General features: G+C 48.2%; 1 protein-coding gene and 1 non-coding gene across 2 annotated transcripts in view; both read right to left on the bottom strand.

Annotated features, from left to right (window-relative positions):
• GARS1 (glycyl-tRNA synthetase 1) overlaps positions 1-24,125 on the bottom strand; it is a 30,192-nt gene that overhangs the window by 4,493 nt on the left and 1,574 nt on the right. The window contains exons 2-14 of the mRNA XM_056857702.1: positions 18,769-18,870; positions 17,485-17,587; positions 15,348-15,489; positions 13,993-14,081; positions 12,954-13,030; positions 9,015-9,160; positions 7,822-7,971; positions 7,233-7,395; positions 5,342-5,506; positions 4,953-5,065; positions 4,527-4,667; positions 2,448-2,533; positions 43-152 (exon numbers count right to left, since the gene is read on the bottom strand). Coding sequence (XP_056713680.1) covers positions 43-152; positions 2,448-2,533; positions 4,527-4,667; positions 4,953-5,065; positions 5,342-5,506; positions 7,233-7,395; positions 7,822-7,971; positions 9,015-9,160; positions 12,954-13,030; positions 13,993-14,081; positions 15,348-15,489; positions 17,485-17,587; positions 18,769-18,870 — 1,587 coding nt within the window. The remainder of the gene's footprint in view (positions 1-42; positions 153-2,447; positions 2,534-4,526; positions 4,668-4,952; positions 5,066-5,341; positions 5,507-7,232; positions 7,396-7,821; positions 7,972-9,014; positions 9,161-12,953; positions 13,031-13,992; positions 14,082-15,347; positions 15,490-17,484; positions 17,588-18,768; positions 18,871-24,125) is intronic.
• TRNAA-GGC (transfer RNA alanine (anticodon GGC)) lies at positions 11,841-11,912 on the bottom strand. Its single transcript has one exon. It is a non-coding gene; the product is annotated as a tRNA-Ala (tRNA).

Here is a 24,125-nt window from a genome sequence, read left to right as displayed (position 1 = left end):
AGCTGCATAGAGGACTGTTATGGACGTTGCGAGAAAGCTTACCGTTCGCTGCTCGTCTCCCTCTCGAATGCGGAATGTGTGCTCAAACACTGTATACATGATTCTTCCAATACCAAACGAGGGCTCGATCACATTCGGAACAACCTCTTCCACTAGAAAACCAAGAGGATATGTCAGGGCGGTGCGAGGGTCAAACCTCTGGGTAGGAGTCCCACAGAAGCCAGGGTTCAGCTAACATAAGACAGTCATACTGGATCAGACCAGTGAAGGTCCACATAGTCCAGCATCCTGCCTCACACAGTGGCCAACCAGTTCCTCTGGAGGTCCAACGAACAGGGCATAGAGGCCAGAACTTCCCCAATAAGAACAGCAGAAGAGTCCTGCTAGATCAGACCAGTGGGGGTCCACCTCGTCCAGCCTCCCATCTCAAACCATCACCAACCTGTTCCTCTGGAGGGCCAACAACAGGGCACAGAGGCCGAGGCCTTCCCTAGGTGTTGTCTCCAAGTACTGGGATTTAGAGGTTTGCTGCTTCTAAATGTGGAGGTTCCCTTTAGTCACCATGGCTGGTAGCCACTCGTAGACCTCCCCTCCACAAATCTATCTAATTCCCTTTTAAAGCTGTCTATGACAGTGGCCATCACTGCACCCTCTGGCCGCGAATTCCACATTTTAAATTGCCCATTGTGTAAAGAAGTATTTCCTTTTGTCCATCCTGAGTCTAATACCAGGAACTTCATTAGATGCCCAGGAGTTCTAGTATTGCGGGAGAAAAGGTTACTGTATATACTCGCGTATAAGCCGAGTTTTTCAGCTCCCAAAAAGGGCTGAAAAAGCCGGCCTCAGCTTATACGCGGGTCAATACGGTAGAGTAGGGAGGAGGGAACTTGCCGCCATCGCCGCCGGGCCCGCGCAGCTTCCCCCGGCCAGGAGCACCCTGGGGGGGGCCTCCTGCGGCCGCTGGAAGGCCACACCGCCGCCCCCGCCGGGCGCGCACGGCTCCACCCGGCCAGGACCGGCTTGGGAGGGCCTTCTGCGGCCGCTGGAGGCCCATGCTGCCATCGCCACCGGGAGCGCCCAGCTCCTCCCAGCCGGCACCGACCTGGGAGGGCCTCCTGCGGCTGCTGGAAGGGCGCGCGCGGCTCCACCCGGCCAGGACCAGCCTGGGGGGGGGCCTCCTGCAGCCGCTAGGAGGCCACACCGCCGCCCCCGCCGGGCGCGCACAGCTCCACCCGGCAAGGACCTGCCTGGGAGGGCCTCCTGGGGCCGCTAGAAGGCCGGGCCGCCCCCGCCGGGCGCACGCGGCTCCACCCGGCCAGGACCGGCTTGGGAGGGACTCCTGCGGCCGCTGGAGGCCCGCGCCTCCATCGCTGCCGGGCGTGCCCGGTTCCTCCCGGCTGGCACCGGCCTGGGAGGATCTCCTGCGACCGCTGGAAGGCCACGCCACTGCCCCCGCCGGGCGCGCACGGCTCCCCCCGGCCAGCAGCGCCCTGGGGGGGCCTCCTGGGCCGCGGGGGGGGGGGGGGGCGCCGCCGCCTGCCTGCGCACCTGGATCTAAGGTAAGCCTGCTTGGGGGGAGGGGTTATAAGCCGACCCTCGGCTTATACGCGGGTGCCTAATTTTCCCCCATTTTTGGGGAGAAAGGCACCTCGGCTTATATGCAGGTCGGCTTAGATCTCCCATCTTCTCCATTTTCTTTTAAAAGGCATCTGTAAGGGGTGAATGTGATTGGGATGATGGGAGGAGGGCTGGCACTTCCTTCAAATGACTTACGACCCTCTGTATTGCAATCTGGACAGATGGAGCATCGGCCACCTATGGTTTTTAAGAGGGTTAGAACATAAGAAAAGCCCTGCTAGATCAGACCAAGGCCCATCAAGTCCAGCAGTCTGTTCACACAGTGGCCAACCAGGTGCCTCTAGGAAGCCCACAAGCAAGACGACTGCAGCAGCATTGTCCTGCCTCTGTTCCACAGCACCTAATATAATAGCCATGCTCCTCTGATACTAGAGGGAATAGGGATGCACCATGACTACTATCCATTTTGACTAGTAGCCACGGATAGCCCTCTCCTCCATGAATATGTCCACTCCTCTCTTAAAGCCTTCCAAGTTGGTAGCCATCACCACATCCTGGGGCAGGGAATTCCACAACTGAACTATGCCTTGTGTGAAAAAATCCTTCCTTTTATCTGTTTTTAATCTCTCACCCTCCAGCTTCAGCAGATGACCCCGTGTTCTGGTATTATGAGAGAGGGAGAAAAGCTTCTCCCTGTCTACTCTTATGCTGGAATATGAGCTTGTGCGAAGAACGGACAGACTCGCACATAGCGCCATGACGTTGCTCTCCTGCAATTCTGCTACACGGCCTTGTACTGATTACTGAAAGCCACTTCAAGCACAGAGGGAAACAGTACAGACATTTGGAGGAGGAAAAAGAATTAATACCATGCAAAGTTTTCTGGAATCTCTTCACGCTGACCATCTCCTTCGTTAACTGAAAAGTTTTCCCTTCGGTTTCAATGGTTATTTCCCTGCCAAGGAGGAAAAGGGTGTCAAAGTCAGAGGCAGGTTTGGGGGGGGGGGGAGGAAGGAAGAAAGGAACTGGAAATAGACAGAATGTTATACCACTATGTCGACAACTGATTTTAAAAGAGTTCCCCCTGGTGGTGTGTGGGGAGAAGGGCCACTGATACAGGTGGGTCTTGGGAGATCCAAACTTTCCTGTCCACCTGGGTGCCACCCTAGCTGGGCTGCAAACTTTCCCAAAACACTGCAGTAAAAGTAAGTTTGGGAAAGATCATCGAACAGGAAACACTCAGGAGATGCATGGAAGCAGCATGACGCTGTGGGGAAACAAGAAAAAAACCACACACTTCCCAACAGGCAAGCCGGGGCAAACCACTTGGGCACAAGCGATCTTAGCGTCAGGAACTCTAGAACACTTTATCCAGAAGCCCTGAATCTTGCAATTACTTAAGTCAGGGAAGTGTGCATAGGGCTGGGCATTCGGATATGTGTGTGTTGTGTTAAGTGCCGTTAAGTCGCTTCTGACTCATGGCGACCCTATGAATCAGTGTCTCCAAAAGGTCCTATCTTTGACAGCCTTGCTCAGATCTTGCAAATTGAGGGCCGTGGCTTCCTTTATTGAGTCAATCCATCTCTCGTTGGGTCTTCCTCTTTTCCTGCTGCCTTCCACTTTTCCTAGCATGATGGTCTTTTCCAGTGACTATTGTCTTCTCATAATGTGACCAGAGTACGATGGTTTAGTCATTTTAACTTCTAGGAACAGTTCAGGCTTGACTTGATCTAAAACCCACTGATTTGTTTTTTTAGCAGTCCACGGTATTTGGATATGCCAAGCCGAAAATAAACCCGAAAAAGCCGTTTCTGCTATTTTCGGCCATATAAAACAACTGCGAATCCAGACTAAGCCGGAAAAGCCGAAGGCCGAAAAGCCAAAAACTACTCAGCTTTCGTCGACTTTCAGCTTTTCCCATGGCCTGTTGAAAGCAACAGATATATGGCTTCTAGGGGGCAGGTCTACCCATCCTGCTGAAAGCAATGGCAATAGGTAGACCTAGCAGCGATGACCAGGACTACTTGCTCTCATTGAAACAACTGAAAATGCCAATGGAAGAAGGGGACACCCCATTTGGGGCCCATAAAATTGGACCCCCTGAACCAAACGTCATCATACTTGGGGGTTCTTCTAAGGAGAGTCACTTGCAGCTATGCTGCAAATTTGGTGCCTCTGCTTTGAAAAACAGCGCCCCAGAACCTAAAAAAAATCCCCTATACTTTAATTGAGCTACAATTTTCAGGAAACCTGAAAAAAGCCAAAGTACCCATTTACTGGAATATGTATTCAGGTACTTCATCAAAAATTTCACTAACATATTTGGGGGTGGGGCAGGGTGCTGTAAGAATATGGAATTTTTTTTAAGCACTCAGAGAGAATTAATGTAGCAGTAACAGACAGCAGAACTGCAAAGGGTCACGGTGGCGGGCAGAGCTGGAAGGGGTGTGTGTGAGAGGGAGATCCCTGCCATCAGCTGCAGCTGTTTAAGGGCCTGGATTTCTCAAGACTTGCAGGCAACTGTTAGCTCGTCTGGTTGAAGGTGGCCTAGTCACACACACGTTGATTTCATATCTGATGGAGCCTTGACTCTCAAAAGATTCCCTAAAATCCAGTGGGTCTCTAAGGTGCTACTGGACTTGAATATAACTGATTTCTAAGCCTCTGAAGACTAAGTGCTGGAACATAGATGGATACATACAATGGCAAAGCCGGCAGGGTCCTATTCCTTGTAGGTCAGGTGGGGATTTCCACCCAATGTTAAGAAATATTCCTGCACAGTACAGAGCTAGAATGCTGCTCATCTGCCAGGTTGTCAACAAAACCTATATATTCCAAGATGAAAAAACCAGACTCTTAGAACCGAGACATTAATTTCTGCCTGGGGCATAAGCAAATGGGCAGAAGTGCCTGGTTTACTTGGCCTGAGGGACGCAGGTATCACTTACCCTTTTTCGTTCAAGAGTTTCTCCATCTCATTGATGTAACACTCGTCACAGATGGCAAGGTACTCCAGCACCAGTTTGGCGTCCTTCTTATAAGCCCTGCCAACAGCTCCCTTATTGGCTTCAAACTGGACTACGTTTGCTGTTTTGTGCGGGTGGCGTTAAGGAATCCAAGCAGGAAAGGAGCAGGTATAAACGAAGTAAGTCAGCCAACCCACCCCCGCTACACTAACTAACAAATGTCAGGCCCACAGAGCTATGAGCGGGATCCTACTGTCTTAGAATACGATTTGGAAAGTTATGCTACTGTCATTACTCATGAGAAATTTGCTCCAAAAAACTAAAGCACATTCTCCTTATGTTTTCCCTTACAGTTATTTGCTACCAGAAGGAAATCTACTTTGCCAAAGAACTGGCTGATTTCTAAAGGATATGGGCTCCTTCAGAGGCTTTTCGGCGGCAAGTGGAACTTTGGTGGCTCTGGCATGGCAGGACAGGTCATAGCAGGAGCGGTCAGCACAGCCAACGATCTCAATCCACCCCTGAAAAAGAGCATTGACCTTTGTTCACGGAGCAATTCATTGGCCTGAAGGGCCTCTCCTGACAACACTCCCAACTGAGCGAGTAGAGTCACCATCAACAGCACCCGGTCCTTAATCGTAACTTCAGATTTCAACCCCAAAATTCCTTACTATGTACACAAGCATGTGTCTGCCACTAAAACGGAAGGAATCTGACTATAAGGCTCTTGGTGAAAATGACATTGCGTTGTCTTAACTCAAAAAAGTTGCTCCCCCTCTATCAGGCCAGTCACTTACGTAGGACGTTTTGGACTCTGCATCCCAGCAGTCACAGGCATAGTGAGCCATCTCGTTCTCCATGTGCTGCCGGAAGCGAAGCTTGTTTGGGGAGATGCCAACTTTGACGAGGAAGAGGTAGATTCTGCCAATGAAGTAACCCAGCACCGAATTATTGATTACGCCCTAGAAAGAAGAGGCACACTCCGGCTCAGAGACCACATCCGATCACACGCTGATGGTCCGGCATCACTCTTGACAGGAATGCATAGCATCTCGACGAAACCTGTCTTACAGAAGTTACCATTCCTTGTAGCAAAATATTTTTTTAAAGCTCCACAGATTCTTGATTTCAACACCACTGTTGGTGCTTCCTTTTTTGCTACCTTATAGCATCATATAAATACTAAGTTTATGATAATAATATTATTATATGAATCACAGATTAACCAGTTTAATTCAGTGGAGTCTATGCAGCTTCCATGAGCATGCTGTGATTCTCAAAGGGAGGGGTCCTCATTGGATATACCAATCATAGAGGCATGTAGGATTTGAGACAGTTGGTTTTCCCCACCTGCAACAGCCAGAGAAAGATGGCCATTTTATACAGATTGCCCTGCGCCAAGCACAAAATCCTTGATTTCTCCCCCAGATGAAAACAGTGGCAAGGAGTAGCAAGCCAGACTTTAAGGACTTGGTAGACGGCCATCAGGCATCGGGGCCGGAGTATATGCCCCAGATCTGTGTCTCATATGCAGGCATAGAATCACAGAGTTGGAAGAGGCCATAGAGGCCATCTAGTCCAACCCCCTGCTCAATGCAAGATCAGCCTAGAGCATCCCTGACAAGTGTTAGTCCAGCCTCTGCTTGAGGACTGCCAGTAAGAGGGAGCTCACCACCTCCCTAGGTAGCTGATTCCACTGTTGAACAACTCTTATTGTAAAAAACATTTTCCTAATATCCAGCCGGTACCTTTCCTCTTGCAATTTAAACCCATTACTGCGAGTTCACTCCTCTGCTGCCAACAGGAACAGCTCCCTGCCCTCCTCTAAGTGACAGCCTTTCAAATACTAAAATAGAGCGATCATGTCCCCCCTCAACCTCCTCTTTTCCAGACTAAACATTCCCAAGACCATTCTTTTCATCACAGGGCTTGGTCTCCATAAATACAAATACAGAAATAAAGTTGCCTTGTTAGGAATGCTGTTTTCAATGTTCTAATTTTGTTTGTTTTAGGGGCATTCAATGATTATGTTGCATACATAGTGGCAGTTGGGGATGAAAGAAGAAGAGTTGGTTTTTATATGCTGACTTTCTCTACCACTTAAGGGAGACTCAAACCAGCTTACAATCGCCTTCCCTTCCCCTCCCCACAACAGACACTCTGTGAGGTGGGTGGGGGTGAGAGAATGTGACTTGCCAAAGCTTACCCAGCTGGCTTCACGTGTAGGAGTGGGGAAACAAATCCAGTTCACCAGATTAGTCTCCGCCACTCAAACCAGCTTACAATCGCCTTCCCTTCCCCTCCCAACAACAGACACCCTGAGAGGTAGGTGAGGCTGAGAGAGCTCTAACAGAGCTGTAACTTGCCCAAGGTCACCCAGCTGGCTTTGTGTGGAGGAGCGGGGAAACCAACCCGGTTCACCAGATTAGCCTCTGCCACTCATGTGGAGGAGTGGGGAATCAAACCCAGTTCTCCAGATCAGACTCCACCGCTCCAAACCACCGCTCTTAACCACTACTCCACGTTGGCTCCACCACGTATGGAAAGAAGAACCACTGCTTTTTGAGCCAAGACAAAATATTAGCCTCTAATGTCCCATCCAGCTAATCAACTATGTGGCAACTAACAAGTGCAGCCATGCCAGGTTTATGCCCCGTTTCCATTGTGCCAAAGCACAACTGCCATTACCTGCTCAACGGCATCCCCCAGGCGCATGGCATGAGCCGACTGCCCGCTGGTCTGGGCTTTGGAGGAGTACAGGACGATTTGGAGGTCAGCTACGTTCTGGAACTTGGGGTGGTGCTTTTCGCTGGGATCCACAAAGTGCTCAATTTCCGCCATCGTGAATTCTCTTTAAAAAAAAAAAAAAAAAAGATTGCACCAGAGAATTAAAATTTATTAGCCACCAGGGCGTTCCCCAAGTGGAAACCCACACACACACAAATTGCACAGCACAGCCTCAGATGGACAAGCTAACCAACCCCTCCCCACCCCCCGATAATCTGGGGATCCAGCCCAGCCAAAGCTGGAAGCAGACAATCTGAGCTACACACATATTTAACAAAAACCCCATGTAGATCTGGGGGCAGGGGAAGAAAAATTACACAGCGTTGGCAAAGGAATGCTGGGAGACCCATGTAGAAGGGAACATTTTAGGAAGGCTCATCACGCAGCCTCAATTATTGTTCTGGCAGAAACCAGCTTTGATTTCCTGGAACACCACGAGATGGAAGACGCCCACCCGGCCCTTTGGGGGAAGAGAAGGCTTCCACCATACCTGACTCGGATAAGCCCTGAGCGGGGCGAGATCTCGTTCCTGAAGGAGTTCCCGATCTGAGCAGCGGCGAAAGGCAGTTTGCCTTGATTGAACTCCAACAGGCGCTTGAAGTTCAAGAAGATCCCTTGAGCTGTCTCCGGCCTCAGATAGCTTCGAACAAAAACAGAAACAGATACCAATAAGAGACTTGCTGGGAAGGAAGGAAAATGGCACAGCGGGTCACAAAGAAGCCTAGTATTCCGGTTTTCTCTGCAAAGCAACATGCTCAGCAGCTGGGACAAGTGAGGCAATAGCTAATTCACTGGTGGTTGGCCAGCCCTTCCTCCTAGGCTGGTCCTGGGCTCTGCCTTCGACAGCAGCCTGTTTGTAGCTGCACCCACCACATTATACTAAATTAACCCACTACTCTATGCAATAAGGACCTGTAACAGAAGTCACACAGAATGGCCACAATACAACTCTAATCAATATCAAAAATTATATTATTACATTAAATTATTAAATTAAATTATAGCCCGACCCTGCTTAGCTTCTGAGATCAGACGAGATTGGGCACGTTCAGGGTGGTATGGCCGTCTGATCTCGGAAGCTAAGCAGGGTCGGGCCTGGTTAGTACTTGAATGAGAGACCGCCTGGGAATACCAGGTGCTGTAGGCTAAATTCTTACTGAATATTGTGCTGTACTTTAGGAGCATATTGGAATTGTCTCCATCTTAGGCTGCAACCCATAATTGGGACATTTTTTGCTGTAATTTGAGGGGCTATTTGTGCCTACTTCTGTCATTGCCTATATATTGTGGTTTAGGCTACATGCCATTCTTGAAATCATCGTACATGGTTTGTTACGGTTTGCTTGTTTTGTGATTTGTACATATATGTATAGGACTAGTAGATGTGCACATATAGAATGTTAGTGAATTGTTATTTGATGAAGTTTGTAGGTTGAATATAATTTTTGATATTGATTAGAGTTGTATTGTGGCCATTCTTTGTGATTTCGGTTACACCCACCACATTATGTCAGAATTCCAAATGTCCCCACAGGCTCAAAAAGGTCGGGGACTCCGGCTCTAGAAGGAAAGGGGACCAGACCAAAGAGAAACGAACTGCTTAATGATGCATCTGGCCAATGGCCCCAGAACGTGTCACCCTCACCGGAAAACGAGAGTGATCAACCTGCAGGCGAAACATACCCAGGCATATTTCCTCCGGGGCCGATGGAAGTCTTGAACATCAGGTTGAAAGAGACAGGAGGGCTGAGGTCGTTTCCTGTAATGGGGGACTTCACATTGTAATTCACAAACAGATCTGCAAGCTCTTGCTGGCTGTAGTTGTCCAACTAGGAGGAACGGAGGCATTAAGAGAGGGTTAGCAACAAGAGACTCCACTCATCCCAATTCTGCTGTAACAAGACAGGAGTCCCCCAAGCCCCTGCAATTGTCAGAAGCAATGAGGATACGCCCGCATTTTATTTGTGGAAACAACATGGAAGAGATTCCGAAACAACACTCCACAAAGTTGTCCAAAGAACTCTTCCAGATGCCACAGTATAGTTAGGCTCTAAATCATGGAATTGCAATGAGGGAAAGAAGAGAAAAGATTATGCAGACACGCTGCAATATTACACACATGAAACACGTACGAAGCTGCCTTTTACGGAATCAAGATTCTTAGAATCACAGAATCAGAGTTGAAAGTGGACAGACAGGCCAACTAGTCCAACCCCCTGCTCAATGCAGGATCAGCCTAGAGCAGGGGTTGGCAAACTTATTAGTCAAAAGAGCCAAATATCAACAGTACAACGATTGAGATTTCTTTTGAGAGCCAAATTTCTTAAACTTAAACTATATAGGTAGGTACACTGTTTATTAACTTAATAAACTTTAATTAAAGTTTTAATTCTTAATTAAACTATAGGTACACTGAATAAAACTTGATATCATACTTAATAATGATCTTATTTATTGATAACAATTAAATTCTAAATCCCTGCCATTTCCCCCTCCTCGTCCGGAGTCCTCGTCTGGAGGTCTGGTCTACCGCCATAAAAGCCTATTGGTAGACCTGGCCTCCGGCTGAGTCCCATTGGGAGGCCAGGTCTACCCACTGGCTTTCTTGGCAGTAGACCTGGCCTCCGGAGGCCCAAAGAAGCCAATTGGTGGACCTGGCCTCTGAAGGGGGACTTTTTCCCCTCCTCGGAGTCCAGGTCTACCGACAAGAAAGCCAGTGGGTAGACATGGCCTCTGAGGAGGGAAAAAAGTAAGTAAGGTATCCATAAAATTAAATCATGACAATGACTGACAAACACTTAATGTGAACAATGTGAGCAAACTTCTAGATTCACAGACGCAGTAAACACATGAGAACGTAAGAAAGACCGTGCTGGCTCAGACCAAGGCCCTTCAAGTCCAGCAGTCTGTTCCCACAGTGGCCAACCAGGTGCCTCCAGGAAGCCCACCAGCAAGACCAGTGCAGCATCATTGTCCTGCCTGCGTTCCATAGCACCTGATATAATAGGCCTGCTCCTCTGATCCTGGAGATAATAGGCATGCATCATGACTAGTATCCACTTTGATTAGTAGCCATGGATAGCCCTCTCCTCCATGAACAGGTCCACTCCCCTCTTAAAGCCCTCCAAGTTGGCAGCCATCACCACCTCCTGGGGCAGGGAGTCCCACCATTTAACCATGTGTTGTATGAAGAAATACTTCCTTTTATCAGTTTTGAATCTCCCACCCTCCAGCTTCAGCAGACAACCCCGAGTTGTAGCATTATGTGTGTCCCGGGTCGGGGCCCCCACTCCACGCCCTGGGGCTTTCCCGCCACCCTCCACTTGCCAGACAAGCCCCTGAGCTGGCTCCAAAGTGTGCCCCTTCCCGGCTTACAGGGACCCGCAGGCCCAGAAGACGACAGGGGAACGGAGTCGGCGCTGCAGAAGACGGGGCGCTGCGGCCCAGCGCCGCTGCCAAGGATGTGCCGCCAAAGGAAGCCTGCCCCGCCCAACAGCTGATAGGCGGGCGGGCCCGGGACAGGAACCGCCCAGCCACCCGCCCAGCAATCACGTGGCTAGAGGGGAAGGGAGGCTTTAGCCTCCCAACCACTGAGGGCAAGGGAAAGGGGGACCTGGCCATTCTCCACGGCGGGGGGGGGAGGGAGAGAGACAGCGCGCCCGCTCGCCTGCTCTCTCGCACTCTTTCTCTCTCTCAGGCGCGCCGGCTCCGCAGCCTGGCTGCCGGCGAGAGCAGGCGCGAAAGCAGGGGCTCGAACCAAGTTCGGAGAGCGGCACTCAAGGGGCCAAAGAGCCGCAGTTTGCTGACCCCTGGTCTAGAGCATCCCTGACAAGTGCTTGTCCAGCCTCTGCTTAAAGACTGCTAGTGAGGGGGAGCTCACCACCTCCCTATGTAGTTCATTCCACTGTCGAACAACTCTTACTGTAAAAAAAATTTTTCCCTAATACCTTTCCGCCCACAATTTAAACCCATTATTGCGAGTCCTATCTGCTGCTGCCAACAGGAACAGCTCCCTGCCCTCCTCTAAGTGACAGCCCTTCAAATACTGAAAGAGAGCAACCATGTTCCCCCCTCAACCTCCTCTTCTCCAGACTCAACATTCCCAGCTCCCTCAGCCTTTCCTCGTAGGGCTTGCTCTCCAGGCCCCTGGATCATCCTCGTCGCTCCATCAGTCAGTACGCCTGCTCAAGCTGGCAGTGGCTCGCTAGAACCTCAGCTAGAGGTCTTTCACATCACCTAATGCCTGGTCCTTTTAACAGGAGCTGTCAGGGATTGATCTGGATGGCCCAGCCTAGCCTGATCTCATCAGATCTCAGAAGCTAAGCAGGGTCAGCCCTGGTTAGTATTTGGATGGGAGACCACCAAGGAATACCAGGGTTGCTGTGCAGAGGAAGGCACTGGCAAACCACCTCTGTTAGTCTCTTGCCATGAAAACCCCAAAAGGGGTCGCCATAAGTCGACTGCGACTTAAAGGCACTTTACACACACACAATGCCTGGTCCTTTTAACAGGAGCTGCCAGGGATTGAACCTGGGACCTTCTGCATGCCAAGCAGAGGCTCTACCACTGAGCCACAGCCCCATTGAGTGTTCGAGAAGGGGCAGTGATGCCCATACTCCAGCTCCAGCACAAAAACAGCGCCTGCATGCAAATGAGCATTTAGGCGTAACCTAATTATAACTTTCAGTGTATCTTCAAAGCGACCGTTAAATAATAAACTACGGATAGAGTTAACAGCCTTATCTTTACCAGACAGCAGATAGATAAGAGTGGTAGTTTTTGACCATGCTTATTAAAAAACTGAGACCAGAGAGAGGGGAAGGGGGCAATCTGGTGTGGGTAGGGTTAGCCTTAAGAGGAGAAGACTGAGAGGGGATATGATAACCGTTTTCAAGTACTTGAAGGGCTGTCATATAGAGGATGGTGCCGAGTTGTTTTCTGTTGCCTCAGAAGGTCGGACCAGAACCAACGGGTTGAAATTAAATCAAAAGAGTTTCCATATCGACATTAGGAAGAATTTTCTAACAGTCAGAGCGGTTCCTCAGTGGAACAGGCTTCCTCGGGAGGTGGTAAGAGCTCCTTCCCTGCAGGTTTTTAAGCAGAGGCTAGATGGCCATCTGTCAGCAATGCTGATTCTATGACCTTAGGCAGATCATGAAAGGGAGAGCATCTTGGCCATCTTCTGGGCATGGAGTAGGGGTCACTGGGTGTGTGTGTGGGGGGGAGGTAGTTGTGAATTTCCTGCATTGTGCAGGGGGTTCGACTAGATGCATATTGAGGTCCCTTCCAAGTCTATGATTCTGTAGTACATACCATTCTTGAACTTGGCAAATTAAAACCAGCACTTGGAGTTTTTCCCGGAAAGAAACTAGGCTGGACTCTGTGACAACCTACTTCCTTCCAGGCTTGGAAATCTTTTCAGTCCACTCTCTAGGGCGTAAAGTAAATAAGCGTCCCACAAACTATATTCAGTGCTGCAGCGGGATTAGCAGGAAGTTCGCAATGTTATTCACGTGGAAGACAGCTCACCGGTTTGCTGTTCCTTCTCACCTCCCTCAGAACACAAGGGAGGTTTTAGAAACCTAGGGGCTGCCTCCTCCGTTTGCCAAACTGCGTACTGACCTGAGTTATCACATTCTCCATCTCGGTCTTTTTCTCAGCTGCGCATTTCTTGTCAGACATCAGCTTCTGCAAATGAGCTGCAAGAGAGGGGAAGGGGAAGACATGTTCATGGCAACCAAGCTCACCAAAACACAAATCCTAACAACAGGAGTTGCAGGTTTCAAACTGTGTTCTGGGGATTCCTGAGAATCCTGAGAAAACAGTCCCGGGATTCTAAAGGAGATCAATAATGGCAGACAGCCATCCGGGAAGAGCGCCTTGGGAAAGTCAGATGTGTTCTAAGCCACAGTGGGTTCCAGTGGGGCAAAATCAAAGCTCAAGAGACAGGAAGAGCTAGAAAATTCATTCAAATCCTCTGTACGGAGATTCGCTGGCAGAAGAGTCCACCAGAGAGAAAGAGTTCCTTAAAAAAGAGAAAGAGTTCCTTAAAGGTGGTTTGAAAGCCGCTGAAATAGAAGAGACTCAGTGGTGCCTTTCTCACCACACACTAAATGGAAGAAGAAGAGGAAGAGGAGGAGGAGTTGGGTTTTATATGCCGACTTTCTCTACCACTTAAGAATCAAACCGGCTTACAATCACCTTCCCCTCCCCACAACAGACACCCTGTGAGGTAGGTGGGGCTGAGAGAGCTCTAAGAGCTGTGACTAGCCCAAGGTCACCCAGCTGGCTTCATGTGGAGGAGTGGGGAAACAAATCCACTTCACCAGATTAGCCTCCACTGCTCATGTGGAGGAGTGGGGAATCAAACCTGGTTCTCCAGATCAGAATCCACCACTCCAAACCACTGCTCTTAACCACTACACCATGCTGGCTCTCTTTCCGCCCGCAAGAGTCCAGCAGCAGCTTAAAGACTAACAAAATTTCTGGAAGGGTATGTGCTTTTGTGAGTCACAGCTCACTTTGTCAGAGACACAGCTGTGACTCACGAAAGCTCATACCCTGCCAGAAATGTGTTCGTCATTTAGGTGCTATTGGACTCTTGCTCTTTTCTGCTGCTACAGACTAACACGGCTACCCATCGTGGGCCTCAGAAGCCTACCTTTCAAGAGGTGATCAGCTCGAAAACATTCCCCGTTGACCACATCCTTCACCATGAAGTCTGCAAATTTGTCTACGTGGCCAGAAGTCCTAGAAGAGAAACACAATGGCGCATCAACTCAAAATGGTGCCGAGACCTTATCAATCTGCAGACTGGAAAAAAAGGTCACAGTTATCAAAAACAAGCAACTCTCCTCCAGGTGAGAACTAAGCCACTGCAGGAAGGCCCTGAAAGGTGGAAGCGCATGTTCTCTAAACCCACGGTGAGGTGTGTGGGTGGGAACGCCACGAGTGCAGGAACACTGCTGAGATGTTCAAGATGTGCCCACATCTGGGGTCACTCAAAAGCACCAAGTTGGGGCTCTTGCCCTTTTAGTATCCCACTTTCAATCTGTTCAGACAGGCGCTGGGGCACAGCAGTAGAGCATCTGCGTGGCACGTAGACGGTCCCTCGTTCAATCCCTGGTATCTCCAGCGGAAAGGATCAGGTAACGGGTGATGTGAAAGATTTTCTCTCTGAGACTCTGGAGAGCCGCTGCCAGTATGAGTAGACAATACTGACCCTGATGGACCAGTGGCCTGATTCAGTACAAGGCAGCTCCATGTGAAGGGCTGTGGCTCAGTGGTAGAGCAGCTGCTTGGCATGCAGAAAGTCCCCAGTTCAATCCCTAGCATCTTTGGGTAGAAGGTTATCTCCCTGAGACCCTGGAGAGCAGCTGCCAGTCTGAGTAGACCATACTGACCTTGATGGGCCGAAGGTCTGATTCACTATAAGGCAGCTCCATAAGCATATCTTTTGCCCAAACTCTGTTGCTGTGGGAACTGTTCAGACTAATCTAAAATGAGGAAAGGACTGCGATAAAAGCGCCTTGAGCAACGAAGAAAGAACATTCTGTGCTATTGTGCGCTCACACATTCAAATCACTTCACCGGAACTTAGGGCGCATTTGGACATGACGAGTTACAATTCCAACTGGGCACGCACACAGCTGGCCTTTCTGCTTGTCCACGCCTCTCTGGCCTCCTGTAGTGAGCAGAGCTCGTCTGCACACTGTTGTGATCAAGCTTTAATTTGCTATGATGTTTCAGATGCAGAAACCTCCACAGGGAGGGAGGGAGGCAGGAGGAGAGAGGGGACCATGTGAGCACAGTGACAGTGTGTTCATGCCCAACAACAGTTTAAATGCCAGCGTGGTATAGTGGTTAAGAGCGGTGGACTCTAATCTGGTGAATGAAAATACACTCTCACATGCAAAACGTAAGAACAAATCAGGATCAAATTCTGAACAGAACGAGGTCTCCCAAATCCAGAAAAAAATTCAGTTACTGCTGTCACAAGCAGGCGGGCCCGCTTACTTCAGCACTGGCTCCGGCGTGAGCATGGTGCAGTCTATCTCGAGGATCTGTTCTTCCTGGATGAAATGCTGCCTCCATGCTTGAATTATGTTGTTCTTCAAAGCGCAACCCACAGGACCAAAATCGTAGAGTCCGCTCACACCTGCAAAAGACGGGAGCTGTGAATACACAGAGCCACCTTCACAGCCTGGCCTTACGGGACCTCCACTCCATAACCAAGCCCTCGGACTCATAGCGAGAGCCTGACAAGGTATCTTTGTGACTATATGAGGAACTGAAAAAAGTATTTGGCCTTTCGAAGAGTCATTTGGGTATACTTAGTTATTGGATTGCATGTCAGATTCTAATGCAAGATAGGCTACCCAAGTACCCTTGGCCACTTATGAAGGGTCACCCCCGTCGACAGCTCCAGTGCGTCATTTTGATTATGCGTGCCTTTTCCAAATGTCAGAGGTCACCTCGCTCTCCCTGCATGTTTCTGCGTGCATTGCCCATGTTTTCCAGATGCTGTTTTATTGAGAATCCAGAAAACGTGGCCAAAATGCGCAGGAACGTTGACACTCAAAAAGGCATGCATAATCAAAACGGCACACTGGAGCAGTTGACAGGGGTGATTGCGGAGAAATGGCCTTGCATAAATGGCCATAGGGCAGAGGCAACAGGGTACACCAACCTTCATGAAGCTAAGCAGGTGTGGAGGACCACCTGAAAGTCCTGTGTCAAGTAGCCTTGAATTCCACAATGGGGGGTCTTTTTTAATTTCTAGTGATAAACCCCTCCAATCAGTCTACAGCAGCAAACATTCAGCCAACTGATACACAGCTATGATTCTTTGATACTTACACAGAAGATACTTGGATATCGCCACACAAAAAGTAAAGATCCGGGGGTGGAATGATTTCACTCAAAGCAATTTTTCACTTATGTCTAACTTTGAGCACGCCATGAACCAATTCTACTAGAACTCGGCATATTCCTTTTGGCGTTCCTTTCCTTTAGGATACAGCTGTTCTTGCCAGCTGTTTAGCCAGACACTGTTGTAATAGCCCTTTTGACTTCCATTACCGTGATTGCAAATCTCTTGTTGCGCATTCCTGTAACCCCTTTCTGGTAAGTGACTGGCAAAGGTTTCGATCACCATTACTGGGGGAAACTAGCTAACTGGTCTAGTTTGCAGAAATCATACAATTTACTTGCCAGTACAAAGAAGGTAACACAAAAATATATCTAGCTTTACTGGGGCAGCAGTAAAACATTATGGTGGGCCAACAACAGGGCACAGAGGCCGAGGCCTTCCCCCAATGTTGCTGCCTGCACTAGGATTCAGAGGTTTATTGCCTCTGGATGTGGAGGTTCCTTTCAGTCACCGTGGCTAGTAGGCACTGATAGACCCGTCTTCCATGAATCTGTCTAATCCCCTAAGCCGTCTCTGCCTGCGGCCATCACTACATCCTCTGGTAGAGAATTCCACATTTTAATCACTCGCTGTGTAAAGCTTTTCCTTTTGTTCGTCCTGAATCTGCTGCCCATCAACTTCATTGGATCCCACCGAATTCTAGTATTTTGGGAGAGGGAGAAAGGCCTCTTTATCCACTCTCCCTACCCCATGCATAATTTTATAAACTTCTACCATGTCTCCTCTTAGTTGTCTCTTTTCTAGACTGAACAGTCCTAGACTCTTCAACCTTTCCTCATAGCAAAAGTCCTCCAATCCCAATTATCTTGGTTACCCTCTTCTTTTATCCTGCCTGCCCTCCAAAGAGCTCAGAGTGGTCAGGCGATGTTCGGGTTCATCCTCACAAAATCCCTGACAGGTAGATGAGGAGGAGAGACTGGTGTGACATCATCCAGCCATCGCCATGGCTGAGTAGGAACTCAAACCTGGGTCTTCCTGGTTCTAGCCCAGCACTCTAACCTCTCCACCACACTGATTCTCCACTGAAAAGACTCTCGTGTTTTATTTTTATTGCTGTATCCTCATAATTTACTTTATGCCTTGGCTTGTATTTCAGTTGATAACGGCATTCTACATCTCACATTTTTTGCTAAGGCCTCTGGCCAGAAAGATGAAAATCCACTTTATGGTAACTCATATTCTGAAGAGCTTACAATCATATCTGACTTATCAATTGCATACCTCCATATATAGAAAAAGCCTGATCATAGAAAAATCTTCGTTTCAGGGTATCTTCCATTTTAGCTCTGTCCACGATATCATCCTTCGGCTGCAAAGCCAGTTCCTGAGAAAGGAAGGAGGGCATAATTATCAGTCTGGGCTAAAAAAAAAAAAAAATGGACCCACCTTGATTCACTAGCCTGCTCCAAGATTCGTTGACCTACACAAAAGTTCAGGATGACTTCCGGCTTGTGCTTGAAGCTGCCAATATTTGTAACAAGCGCAGTTACAGGACACCTAGCAGTCACCTACATCAAGGCTGAGACTCCCAAATACTCAGGACAAGGGCCCAAAGAGCTGGTGAGGCAAATGCCATAAGAACATAAGAAAGAACACAAGAAAGGCCCTGCTGGATCAGACCAAGGCCCATCAAGTCCAGCAGTCTGTTCACACAGTGGCCAACCAGGTGCCTCTAGGAAGCCACAAACAAGACGACTGCAGCAGCACCATCCTGCCTGTGTTCCACCGCACCCAAAATAATAGGCATGCCAGAGAAACAGTGCTTATAAATATAGGTGGCTCAGAATACAGCCAACTGAGTATTGTGCATCTGACTCACAGCCTTCACACAGGCTATGAGTCAGGTATGGATAAAGAGATACCCCCCTGACTTTAAGCACGGGCCTTGTGACAGTCCATCCTGAAAAGCTCTCCTTTCCAATGTCCAATATGAAGGAATGACTCGTCCTGTGTGCGAGGCTACTTGAAAATGAAATTTAGCATTGCAAATAAAGTAGCTCCCACGTCAAAAGCCACAGCACTTATTTATTGACTTCATTTATTTATAGTCCGCCTTTCTCACCAAGACTCAAAGAGGATTACAGGACATAAAACACTGCAGAGACAAACGTAACTCCATAAAATGGCACGGTCCTCCGTGCTGAATGCTGCTGACAGACTAAGAGTAGCATAGAAGAACGGCCCTTGTCCACGTTCAAATGGAGCTCATCGACTAAGCCACCAGTGCCTGGAGCTAGACCAAAAGGGGATGAGAGAAAATAAGTCATCCAAGAAGATCTGTCTTTATTCTACCACGGCACTCTCTTATCTTGCCAAGGAAGGGCAAATGAGAGACTGGCTGATAACCAGCCACATCATGTTTCTCTAGCAAGATTTTTTTTAAGTAGTGGACAGATGACCAAGGAAATAGTGTGAAGGCACAGCTACGGAAGAAAGCATTACCCAATTACTGTGGAATGAAAGCAAAAGCCAAGAAGCCACCAAAGAGTTAATTCTGAGATTCACCTTTGCTTCTAGGATTCTCTTCCGAGTCTTCAATTCAGCAACGGCTTTGTCTACATCCACCTGGGGAGCTTTCTCTTCCTTCAGCTTCCGGACAAGTTCTCCCTAGAAGAATAGCAACATAGTTCAAATAAAGCGTTAGTTACAGAAAAACAGGTGGAAAAGAGACCTACAAGAAGGCACATCATTTCCCAGCCATTTGAAAATTCATGAGAGAGCCACAGTTTGAAGCTAGGGCTGACCTACCAGGGTTTTATTTAAAAGTGTATAGCCAGTCTTTCCTTGTGGGTCAAGGTGGTTTACAAGTCACTATTTAAACCATACAAAATTAAGCCCACACCCATGCCTGCAGTCTATACCCCATTTAAAAGCCTCGGCAAATAAAATGGCCTTGGAATGCCCCATTACTTCCTCAGAGAGCCTGTTCCACAAAGTGGAAGCTATAATGGGCTCTGGTTAATGACAGGGGGACTACTTTAAGTGGGAGAAGAGCACTCAGAGACATATGGGAGGAGAAGGCCTTTTAGATACGGGGGTCCTAGGATGCTGAAGGGTTTTAGATGAGTGGGCAAGTATGATTGTTGTTACACATGATTGAAGTTACAAATGCATCAACTTTCCTGAATGGCAGTAAACAGGGCTGTTGAATTATAAACCCCCATTCATATAAGACATCTCTCAGAAGCTATAAACAAAGTAGTTCTCCTGGAGGAAACAAAACTGAAACAAAGAGATACTTCCTGCCTTTGCTCAAACCGCAGGACCTGTGATTCAGTGATAATATGCATGCTTTGTGCTTCTAAGATCCTGAAGTTCAATCCATCACCTCTCCAGTTAAAGGGTCTCAGGAATGCCGAAACAAAATTGCTCCAACTCATGCACAGGTAACCGCACCTGCACAGCTGTATGGTCCAGTGTATATACATGGAGTGAATATAGACGCCCGGAAGCCGTATGAATCAGGGGGGTTACCGCACTTTGTATTCCCAGTGATGTATTAAGAGTTTGAAAATGTTCCAAAAAACATCGCTTTAAAAGGGTTTTTGGATACCACGGCTTATAAATGGTTGGAAGATGTCTTTACAGCTAAAGGGGCCAAACAAAGTGAGAACAGTATTTTTTATAACGTTTTCAAACTCTTAATACATCACTGGGAATACAAGTGCGGTAACAGCCAGTTTCCCAGGGGACCTAAACAATTGATTTATTTTGTTTATACCTAGGGTTGCCAGCTATGGGTTGGGAAATACCTGGAGATTTTGGGGGTGGAGCCTCAGGAGGGACTTCAATGCCAGAGTCCAAATAGTCCAAAGCGGCCATTTTCTCCAGGGGAACTGATCTCTGTCGCCTGAAGATCAGTTGTAAGAGCCAGCGTGGTGTAGTGGTTAAGAGCGGTGGCTTGGTGTGGTGGAGTCTGATCTGGAGAACCGGGTTTAATTCCCCACTCCTCCACATGAGCGGCGGAGGCTAATCTGGTGAACTGGATATGTTTCCCCACTCCTATGCATGAAGTGACCTTGGGCTAGACACACTCTCTCAGCCCCACCTACCTCACAGGGTGTCTGTTGTGGGGAGGGGAAGGGAAGGTGATTGTAAGCCGGTTTGATTCTTCCTTAAGTGGTAGAGAAAGTCAGCATATAAAAACCAACCTGGAGGCTGGCAACCCTATTTATACCCCACTTTTCTCCCCAATGGGGACCCAAAGCAGCTTATGTCACGCTCCTCTCCAACATTTTATTCTCCCAAAGAACCCTGTGAGGGCAGGTTAGGCTGGAGAAGAAGAGTTGGTTTTTATATGCTGACTTTCTCTACCAATTAAGGGAGACTCAAACCGACTTACAATCACCTTCCGCTCCCCACAACAGACACCCTGTGAGGTAGGTGGAGCTGAGAGAGTGTGACTAGCCCAAAATCACCCAGCTGGCTTCGTGTGTAGGTGTGGAGAAACAAATCAGCTCACCAGATTAGCCTCCGCAGCTCATGTGGAGGAGTGGGGAATTAAACCCGGTTCTCCAGATCAGAGGCCACCGCTCCAAACCACCGCTCTTAACCACTACACCATGCTGGCTCTCTAAGAGTGTGTGACTGGCCCAAGATCACCTAGCAAGCATCCACGGCAGAGTTGAGGATATGAACCTGGGTCTCCCAGAACTTAGTCAGACACTCTAACCACTACACCACAATGGTACTCCAATTAAAGATCTGTGTGTAAAGACTGAGGAACATTGCGAGGTTGCAGAGTTGAGAAAGTCCTCTGCCTCAGACCAGGGGAGAGTCACTGCCGCTCACGAGACATGCTGCTGGACAGAAAGAACCAAAGGTCTGACCTAATGTACAGCAAGCTCTTAATATATCCAAAGGATTACACCAATCTGAAGGGATAGCCGGTGCTCATGCCTTCCTGTTTTTACACCTCACGCCTTGTTTCTACCCAGCAATCTGCTGGATTTGAACCCCGATGCACTTTTAAAAAGTTATTTCTACACAATTCGTTCATCGCTATCTACTTGCTTCAGAGAACAAGGCACAGGGAGAGACCCCAACCTGTCCAAAACGGGTGAGAAAGAAAAGGGAAGGGGCATGCGCTCCATAAGGAACTGCTCACTTTACGAGATTAAAATCAGAACCGAAACCAAGCACCTGCTCGACAGACAAAGAAAAACCTGCAAGGCTGGGCCACTATGACTCTAGTTTCAATGTGAAAAGTTTTACTTTAAGTCACTACAGTTGCAGGCTAACGTGGCAGAGGGGAGGGAACTAGCGGTCTTTAAACACACAGAGAAACGTAAGGAAAGCAAGGAATCCGTCGGGAGAAAAATAACTGAGGGAAGGAAACCCAGCAAACTGCCTGATGTCAGAAGGCGGCAATGCAATCATAAATAATAATCACAAGACACCAGCAGCCTGCGCTTGTTCCAATGACAAGAAAGAGAAATTCCCTACCAGGGAGAGGTTAAAAAAATTCCCCTTGACCGCTGCTGAAGGAAAATACTACAGAGCAGCCCTGATGTGGCAGATTTCTCTGCAGCTTAAGTGGAGAAGAGAGCCACCCCTCGATCCCTGCATGGCTTATTGCATCAGGCAATGTTGCAGGAGGAAAACATTAACCCGCCCAGCCTGACGGATCTCTCCCTCCCTCTGTGTCAAGGAGATCACCCAAGAGATGGAATTAAAGGCCTTGCTTAATGAAAGAGGACTCATTGCCACCCAACCAAAGAAGCTCGACTTGGGTCTCCCAGATTCTGGCATCTCTCCGGGTCCTTTCACTTGCCCACGCTGCTTCTGATGCCAAACCCCACTTTTCTGCATTTCACCCCCATAAATGGGACAGCAGGAATACTGCAATTAAGGTGCTTCACCTAGGCGCATCTAAAGATACTACATTTTTCATTTTTTGCCTTTGAAAGCACCAGTAACCCCCTGACACCATGGCAAGCTGCTCTAATTTTATTAAGAGCTCCCCACAACAAAATAATTCAAGAAGCAGTACAATGATTCACAGTTAAATTACAAAAGGCTTTGACGCTACCCATCCTGTTAGGTAAGACATTGCATTCTCCATACATGCAGCCAAACAAGAATGCCATGTGAACACTTAGATATCCCAGGGATTTCCCAGGAATAACCTGTTTCAGTATCCAGTAAATCAATCAATCCCTGCATGCAAGGTGTTTGCTCAGCTATCAAGTGGAATCCAGACAAACAGACCCAAAGGGAAAAGGTACATATACAAGAGGCAAAATTAAAAGAGTCACAATAATAATAAATTGGAATAATATCCCACCCTTCCCCAGAGAACCGGGAATCAAACAGATGCAAACGTCAGGTGTGGGGAGAAACACTCGTCTATACAGAGGGAAGTCGCTACCCCCGCCTCCCGCCCAAAATTTACTTTTGAGAAGCTTGCATGCTAAGTGCTTTTGGAAGTAGGACATAGAATCATAGAGGTGGAAGGGGCCATACAGGCCATCTAGTCCAACCCCCTGCTTAATGTAGGATCAGGTTAGAGCATCCCTGACAAGTGTCTATCCAGCCTCTGCTTAAAGACTGCCAGTGAGGGGGAGCTCACCACCTCCACCTCCCTAGGTAGCTGATTCCACTGTCAAACAACTTTTACTGTAAAAAAAATTTTCCTCATATCCAGCCGGTACCTCTCCACCCACAATTTAAACCCATTATTGTGAGTCCTACCCTCTGCTGCCAACAGGAATAGCTCCCTGCCCTCCTCTAAGTGACAGCCCTTCAAATATTTAAAGAGAGAAATCATGTCCCCCCCTTCAACCTCCTCTTCTTCAAGTGATACAGAGCCCTGTGGAGTCTAAATATATCTCACAAAGGCCCAAACCTATAGGAAGAGGAATGGCCATAAAAGATGCAAGTCAATGAATGAGAAAGTGCAATGACCCAAACTCTGTGCTAGAAAACCTCTTATCAATCTTTCTCTGGGGCCTTTATAAAAAGAGAAATTAAAGTTAGGGGAACAGGATACCCAAAGTAAAGTTGCTCTAGAGGCTGCCGAGGATGCAATCCTACGAATGTATTTCTGGGTTAGCATGCACAGAACTGGGTTCTAAAAAGGTGTGCCCAGTGAAACATGATGATCCATTTGGGCTCTGCTTCATTTCATTGTACGGGTGGGGGGGGAGGAATCATATATACACCCTGCTATTAAGTGGAGGAGAGACATTGCTAAAAAAGAGGGAAGCCCACCCGCAGTATTTGGGGGAGGTATCACATGGTATGAACACTAGAGAGAAAACTGTATCTTGGCCATCTTCTGGGCATGGAGTAGGGGTCACTGGGGGTGTTATGGGGAGGTAGTTGTGAATTTCCTGCATTGTGCAGGGGGTTGGACTAGATGACCTTGGTGGTCCCTTCCAACTCTATGATTCTATGTATTAAACAGCTTATTGGGAGGCGGAAGGGCTTCACAAAGCTATATGAAAAGAGTTCAACAGAGAAAAGCGGGGCTTCCAGAACTAAAGCAGGAGAATTCACAGCAGATTTTCATGATAGAGAATACAAACCCTGATAGAAGAGAGCACGGCAGAACAAAACTACGGCAGAACAAAACTACAAGAGTTCTCCCATAAGGATGAAAGTGAGTAATCAATCAGGGACCTCATTCTAGGGGAAATGGATCCTTGTGTGCTTATTTAGTCTTTTAGGATAACTAAAGCTTAAAGGCAAAATACTCACGTAGGAACGGATTTATAGGATTGAGAAATATAAGAATATAAGAAAAGCCCTGCTGGATCAGACCCAGGTCCATCAAGTCCTGCAGTCTGTTCACACAACAGCCCACAAGCAAGACGACTGCAGCAGCACTGTCCTGCCTGCGTTCCACAGCACCTAATATA

The sequence above is a fragment of the Euleptes europaea genome, chromosome 11 (assembly GCF_029931775.1).
Source record: "Euleptes europaea isolate rEulEur1 chromosome 11, rEulEur1.hap1, whole genome shotgun sequence".
Lineage (NCBI taxonomy): Eukaryota > Metazoa > Chordata > Lepidosauria > Squamata > Sphaerodactylidae > Euleptes > Euleptes europaea.
Note: the sequence above shows the minus strand (reverse complement) of the source record. Positions and strands in the feature narration are given on the sequence as shown.